The 8,152-nt window shown below is 39.8% G+C and overlaps 1 protein-coding gene across 1 annotated transcript; it reads right to left on the bottom strand.

The window, feature by feature from the left end:
• Positions 1-6,653: 6,653 nt before the first annotated feature.
• Positions 6,654-7,735, bottom strand: LOC128689853 (protein spaetzle 4-like). Its single transcript, XM_053778351.2, has one exon. It carries the CDS (start codon positions 7,428-7,430, stop codon positions 6,654-6,656), a length of 777 nt encoding a protein of 258 aa, XP_053634326.2. The 5' UTR covers positions 7,431-7,735.
• Between the last annotated feature and the right edge of the window lie 417 nt (positions 7,736-8,152).

Genomic DNA, 8,152 nt, shown 5'->3' on the forward strand with positions numbered 1-8,152 from the left:
AACAAATGCCTAACTCTAATCCTATTCTTAAATAATTTGTGTACATCTGTGCCGAACTTCATACACAAACATGCTACATTTATATTTCAGGCTAATTTTGTTCCAGTAATGAGAAAAGAGCCAGTTACAATTAAACTGTCTGGAGGTCTTAGCTTCCGCAAGCTTAAGAGCAACAAGAATGGCAAACAGTTCAGTTTGTAAGGTAGAAGCCCAGTAAATAATTCTAATACATCTCCAATAGTCTGAAAAACGGCGCTAGATAGTCCAGAGTTGGTGTTAGTACTAGGATAGTGCCAGAAAGATCAACGATGAACTCCGTAAGGGATCAGACGTGTGCGTCATTCAGCACAAAGCGAGATGGAGGCTCGATCCTCCTGCCAGTTACCGCGATACAGAAGCGCGTCCCAACATTAAAAGAACTTAAGAGTATTAGTATCTCTGGTTTACGTGGATGACTTGTAGAAGGTTTCTGGTATGATCTATGGTTGGGTATCTAGTACGGCTTGATAATGATTTAGGCACATTGGGTGGCTTGATTGGCTTGATTATGACTGATATTAAACGAGAATATTTTCTTAAGCAAAACTAATAAATCCAACTAGAAACATGTCTGTGTGTAAATGGCGTAGAAATATTGACCAAGATGGTGTCTTTATTGACTGGAATACTTGCTTGAGGGAGATTTATTCTGTGATGTATTCACGGGACACTTTCTGCCCATTTTATTTTCTCTTCCTCCGTGTATTGTTTCCTCCGTGTATTTCTCCGTTTTCATGCTGGCAGTGGTCGGAGGGTGGGGAGAAGGCCTTCTGCTTATCTATCCATGCCTTGCACATCTAGATAATACACAATATCCCTTAATCTAAGTCGAAGTAAGTAGTTCTTAGCAGATAGCTTCGGAGGGGACTTCAAAAGTTCTCTGCTATCTGCCTATCCCAAATACTCTCTCCTTTTCTTTCTCCCTCTCTCTCTGCCTCCCTCCCTCTCGTTTCCTCGCACATCAATCTCTCCCACACAGTCCAGTCATTTGGTTTCATAGACAGGACTTACACTCCCATAACTACTGCCTGTAACACAATCATAATAAATATCTTAACTGTGTGATGATTGTAGTGATAATCACACTAGCTGAAAACTAGAGATTCTTGTTTGTTGGCATAGGGAGAGAAAATGCGTGTTTGTATGTCCTTGTGTGTGTATATGTGTATTTCTGTGTATGTATGTATGCATACGTGTAATGCACATGGAGATTAAAAGAACAAACGGGGAAAGGAGATCTGTCTAAGCAGCTGACATAATTTAATATAATAATAACCAAGATGCTTGTAATAAACCAGTTAGTGTTTTAAGAAGAGAAAATAGAAAGTCACGTTTCAGAGGTTTTTTAGTCAGGTGATGCAAGCCTTCGTACCTTTGTTCCAGTGATTTACGCTCAGAACCTCTTAGTTCGCTCAAACGGCCCACCACGACACAGTAACATTAGAATATCAAAACTGAAAGGTAATTAACAATAAAAGAACGTTATATGTGGGGATGACACCACACCCTTATGTTCGTAAATAGCTGACAGTTTTATTTTTATGTAATTATTAATGTGTACGATGGGTACATTTTTTATTGTTCACGAGTTCTGATTCTTTATCGCCACTGGTAGTGCTGGAGGCAGGAGGAAGTGGAGACTATCTGATGAATGTGTTATGTCTAAGACATTGTGCAATTATTTAATGAATTTTGCAGTTATCTTAATGAAACATATGGTTCATCAATTGGTTCACCAACTGACGCATCATTGTGGATCCACAGACTGTTGCTAAACTTAGATACTTATGTATAATGTTAATGGACTTCCCCCATATGGTAACAGATCACCTCCCTCTTGATGGTCTTCAAACTTTTACAGTTTGAAAGGTGTGACTTATTATTATGCTGTGTAGTGCGAGTTTAACAAATAATGCGACAGTTTCCGTACAACAGCTTGAGAGTACATAAACTGATTTCCTTCTAACTTTCCACTATCATGAATGTATCCTACGTAGAAGGTCTACATTTATGTTGGAGTGTTTAGGTCCCAATTTGGCAATTTTAAAAGCTTGTGAACGGCTACAGATTTCATTGTCTGATGCATTTAACTTACAGGATGATTCATAGTAAATTTAATAATATATATATATATATATATATATATATATATATATATATATATATATATATATATATATATATATATATATATATGTGTGTGTGTGTGTGTGTGTGTGTGTGTGTGTACTCACCTACTCATCTAATTGTGGTTGCAGGGGTCGAGACTCAGCTCCTGGCCACGCCTCTTCACCGGGTGTTACCAGGTCCTCTCCCTGCTCCATGAGCTTTACCATACCTCATGTTAAAGCTAAGTATGGTTCCTGCCTCTACTACCTCGCTTGCTAGGCTATTCCACTTCCTAACGACTCTATGACTGAAAAAATACTTCCTAACATCCCTTTGACTCATCTGGGTCTTCAACTTCCAATTCTGACCCCTTGTTTCTGTGTCCCCTCTCTGGAACATCCTGTCTCTGTCCACCTTGTCTATTCCACGCAGTATTTTGTATGATGTTATCATGACTCCCCTGACCCTCCTGTCCTCCAGTGTCGTCAGGCCGATTTCCCTTAACCTTTCTTCGTAGGACATTCCCCTTAGCTCTGGAACTAATCTTGTTGCAAAATCTTTGCACTTTCTTTAATTTCTTGACGTGCTTGATCAAGTGTAGGTTCCAAACAGGTGCTGCATACTCCAATATGGGCCTGACATACACGGTGTACAGTGTCTTGAACGATTCCTTACTAAGGTATCGGAACGCTATTCTCAGGTTTGTCAGGCGCCCATATGCTGCAGCAGTTATCTGGTTGATGTGTGCTTCCGGAGACGTGCTCGTGTGTGTGTGTGTGTTTATTTATTTTTGCCTGGTCACAATAGCCAGGGCCCATACAAGTTAGTTCGAAACCTGGTGAATGAATTTTTGGATCAGCTTCAAACTTTCTATGATTGTGTATTTTTCCCAAGAGAAGGTTGTGTAAGTCTCGATTTGGCAGTGGAAAAATGAGTAAAATTTAAATATAGACTTTACTGCGATAACGAATTCTTCTAATCTTATTCAAATCTTCAGCCATGATGGATTATGCTTAAGGAAATGTTTCAATTGTTAATGGAGCCTAAAGATGAAAATTTGCATAATTATATTTCAATCTCTGAGATGTGCACATCTTGTAGCTCTGACAGGCAAGCTACTGCCAGGAATTTAATAAAATTTATCTTACTTTTGGTAGAAATTTAAAATATATGTGTAAGAACAAAACTGAAAAATAAGGAAATATTACGTGTTTTGCAATTTCGAAATTTGATGGAGCGACCCCTTCAAAAAATACTGAAAATAAAGAGAGAAATGGACGAGAGGCTCAAACCGTGATACCAAGGTTGACACTCATTGCTCTACCGCTTCGGCTGGGCCTGTCAATGTCGTGAACACGGTTCGAGCCTCCGGTCCATCCTTTTGTTTTTTTCATTGACAGTCGTTTATTACGGTAAAACATCAGAGGGATCACTTACACACAGACGTAACACTATTTACAAGTCTGTGCCTCGTTTATTATACTTCGTGTGGAGTGTAAATCCCATGTACGTCATACAGATCAGATATTGGTGGAGGCTTGATCCTCCGTCCTCCCCAGTAAACAAACGAAATCATAGATGAACACATATAGGAAATGCAACTAGAGAAGTGTTTTCCTTGATATATGAAGGGCTAAGCATTGTTAAGTGCTAAACAGACTTAGGTCATTTAGTGCAAAAAAAAGGGTAACTGTGGCTCGATCTACCATCCACTTTCTCGCGAGAGAAAAACGCTGCCTGGTTACACTCACCTAGCTGCATTGCAACATTAATTTTAATGCAGTTAACGACGAGTTAACTGCAACCTTCACTGTCAGGGGCACAGAGTGACGCTGCTATCTTGCACGCTTCATCAACACTATCAACACGTTCTGATAATTCCTGTGGTTGTATGAGTTACTGCTCACTTACAATTAGCTTAATGCATGTTATTTGAGGTTTCAGTGTGAGCCAACTTTCTTCTCAACCTTGGGAAGACTAGCTAAATAACTGGATGTTTGACGGCAGTATCGCAGCCAGGATTTCATACCTGAGGGCTTAATCCAGGATTTAATTCTTGGGATGCCTAAGCCAGTATTCTATTTTGGGGCATTTAAGCCAGGATTTCAGTCTGTGGACCCCTCCAGGGAGGTTCCTTGACGCTGGTGAGGGGCTCTTGATCTAAGGAATTGGATCTGTGCTCCAGTTCCCTGAATTAGGCCTGAATACCTTTCATCTCCCTGTCCCTACAGGCGCTGTATAATCCCTACGGGTTTAGCGCTCCCCATGATTATAATATAAGGGTTTACAAAGCAATACATAGGAGCTGCCTAGTATGAACCTACTGGCCCATACTAGGCAGCTACTTCTAACTAGCCAGGTCCTTTTTATCTCAGGCAGGTCTTTTTAAACTAGGAAGGTTCTGTACTAGGCAGGTCCTTCTCTACTAGGTCAGTCCTTTTAAACTATGCAGGTCCTTCTATACAGGGCAAGTCCTACACTAGACAGGTCCTTCTATACTGTTTAATATGTAAACCATACCACTGGTGGGGTTAGAACCCACGATCAGAGAGTCTTAAAACTCCAGACCGGCGCGTTAACCACGGCTTCGTGAGTCCTGTTTAATGTACGTTTATCATCTGTTTCTCGTCTACTGTGAGTGCCACTGATCATTCAGAAACTTGTTTTTCCTCGAGAAGAATATCATGTAAACAGAGAGAAGAAACAACAATGCATGGGAATTACAGATGACTTAAATATTAATAAATTTTGACAGATGAAAATAAATATCTTTAGTATTGAAACAGAAGTAAAGGTTATCTGTATATTTCGGCCTCGGACAGAGACCCTCTTCAGCAGATGCTGACTGAGGATCAAATATACAGCTCTCTTTTTATTTGTGTTTCAGTGTCTTGCCCAGATGGTTCTTACTTTTAGTCAACTAAGTTTTACAAACACTTTAATCCATGCACGAGTAAATATATTGTAGAGAGGCACTGACAGAGTGTTGTTCTGGACAGAGCTATGACAAGACTTGATAAAGGTCTACCCAGAGCCAAACATCGTCTATGACAAAGGTTTGCTTTGCACCTAGTGTCTCCAGAGTACCATATTTGTCAGCAGCACCTGGACGGGAGACCAACACTAAAAGTAGTGATCCTTTTTATTGAGCAGATCTAGTATCTTATATCCTTTATTTATCGGAAAATTTATGTTCCATGATACTTGTTTTTAAGCGGATCGGAGAATATATTTTATCTGATATTATTTTAATGCGGATCGGAGAGTTTATATTCTCCCTTACTCTATTTTAAGCGGATCGGTTTATGTTATCTAATTGCCTCATCTATATAGAGCTATGTAATTCTTAATTCAACAGATCTCCCTGTCCTTACCATATTTATGGAGCTAGGAACACTGGTAACGTCATTGAAGCAAATACCTTGGAATGTTTTATGAATAAATAACTGAAATCTGTGATAAGGATTAGGAATGATCTGCCTAACATGGACCAGTAGGCTTACAGCAGTGTTCCTCTCTGCTTGTGGTCTAAAGTTCTTTTTGGTCTAAAAGTTATACTAATAAAAAGGCACAAGTAAAAAAAATGGTAAAATGGAATACTGAACCGAAATTAGCCGAACCTGACTTAATCTAACTTAACCTAACCTAACCAGCATACATCAGTTTTGTTAATAAGTTTATGCAAAAAAGTTAATATGCCATATTTTCCTATTCTTCACTTGTGCGATTGTCACCAGTGAAATTTCTATTTAAGCATCGTTCTTCTCACCTCCCTAACTGCTGTATAGCCCTTGTGGCTTAGCGCTTCTTTTTGATAATAATAATAATAATAATAATAATCACCTCCCTAACTACCACTACCTTCATGAACGTGGAGTTCAGTTATACTTAGTAATATATGTTATACATTATATTTCTGTAAATTGCTTATAGATCTGACGTAAAGGATCACAAGGCTGACGTGAAGGATCACAAGGCTGACGTGAAGGATCACAAGGCTGACGTGAAGGATCACAAGGCTGACGTGAAGGATCACAAGGCTGACGTGAAGGATCATAAGGCTGACGTGAAAGGTTACGAGGCTGACGTGAAGGATTACAAGACTACCGTGTTGGGTAACAAGGTTGACGTGAAGGGTTATAAGGTTGACATGCTGAGTTACAAGGCTGACATGATGTGCTGCACGGCTGACGTGAAAAGTTACATGTCTGATATGGTGGGTTATATAAGGTTGGCGCCACGGGTTACAAGGTTGACTTGGGGGTTGTAACACTGACATGAGGTTCCATAAGGAAGTTTAGACTTGAATTCTAAAATATATTGAATATTATGAGCAACAATGGACAGGTAAGTCAATATGTCGGATGAGTAGAGAACTGCTTTACGCACCGCCACTAGCAAAATGAGAGATATTAATTTTCACCGCTATTAACTTTGATATATCGTTAATGTTACATTCGTTGCCTAAATTAAATATTAAATACAATTTATTAATATAAGACATCTTAATGGATGTTGAAGGAGTCCAGCAGGCAGGCGCAGCTGGCGGGTAGCTTAAAGGTCTCGATTGCAAAAGGAAAAGACAAATCGTAAGGGTCGAAGACGAGAAAGCGCTGGTAGATGAACTTCTGCAGGCACTTGGAATCATAACACATTGGCACCAGAGGACAGGGGTTATTATCAGTGAGACACTCTTCAATGCGAACGGTCTGAATGTAAGTCTTGTAGCTGACACCGATGTTGTTAACGATGATGAGCCACTTGCCTTCCGTATTCTGGGCTCGGAGAGGGTGGATGTAGGAGGTCTTTGAGGGGCAGAGGTAAGTCTTATTTATAGTGTTGAGTCGCTCTATAGAGAGCTCGGTCTCAAATTCGACTAAGTCGGTGTAAAGGGAATTAAAATTATCCAAGTGATTCTGAATAGCACGCTTGATCGCATTCTCAGGGTATCGTTCATCTTCAAGGCACCAGGTGGAGTTGGTGAGGCCAGCACAGGTTGGGATGGATGCCTCGATGTAAGTATTGGAAAGTACTGGACGGTAGAACAAGGCTGGGTTGGAAGATAGAGCTGGACGGTAGGAAGGGAATCGACGGTAGGACAGATTAGTGTGGTAAATAGTTTGAGTACTGGTTAATGGAGCAGATGTGTTAGACAGGGTTAGCCTGGGTGCATAGGATAGGTCTAGTGTTGTTGGCTTGACTAACGGAGTCGGTGTTGTGGGTCGGTATGATGGGGGAGGGTGGGACGGTCCAAGGCCGTAGCTGTACTGGATGCTGCCCATGTTACCAAACCTGATGCTCACGTGGCTGGTTGATGTAGCACCAGCTGCAGCTACCACCAGCACCAGCAGTACCTGCTAATGTAAGAGATAATCCTATTACTTAACATGACTAGTTGTTATCTTGGTCTTTATAATATTTATGACAAATTGTTTCATCAAGGATCTTTGAAATATATGATTTATATAAATGGCGAGGATCAGATAGTACAAAAAGAAAAAACTTATATAGTCAGAAGTAAGAAATGAAAACTTTGAGCAGTTAAAATTACAATAATAAACAATTGTTTACTTCTTTATTCAATTTCGTCATGCTGTATAGCCCTTGTGGCTTAGCGCTTCTTTTTGATTATAATAATAATAATCAATTTCGTCATGTAATTCGAAATTCAACGACAGATTGAAGTACAGTATCACGTTGGAAATTATTTTAACGGTTACGCTTCCTTTTACACATTCGGCTCTTAACCTGAAGGTCCTGGGTCTGATCACCGTGAAAGCGAGACATATAATCCAGTGGATTAACTATTTGAAGAAATGGTAATGCATTAAATGACAGTAATATTTATTAACATTGTAACCTCCCGATGGGGAGTGACAAAGACTCAATGGGACCTTTGTAATCCTGTTATATTTTTTCTCTTCCGCTTACAGGATGAGATGCGGGTACAAAATAAACTAGTTGGTAAGGCGGAAAAGATAAAGTAAAAGTATGGGCAAGTCTC

Source organism: Cherax quadricarinatus, chromosome 22 (assembly GCF_038502225.1).
Source record: "Cherax quadricarinatus isolate ZL_2023a chromosome 22, ASM3850222v1, whole genome shotgun sequence".
Classification (NCBI taxonomy): Eukaryota; Metazoa; Arthropoda; class Malacostraca; order Decapoda; family Parastacidae; genus Cherax; species Cherax quadricarinatus.

Excerpts from the sequence above, each read along its gene's own strand:
- LOC128689853 (XM_053778351.2), bottom strand. The coding sequence starts at position 7,430 with ATGGGCAGCATCCAGTACAGCTACGGCCTTGGACCGTCCCACCCTCCC.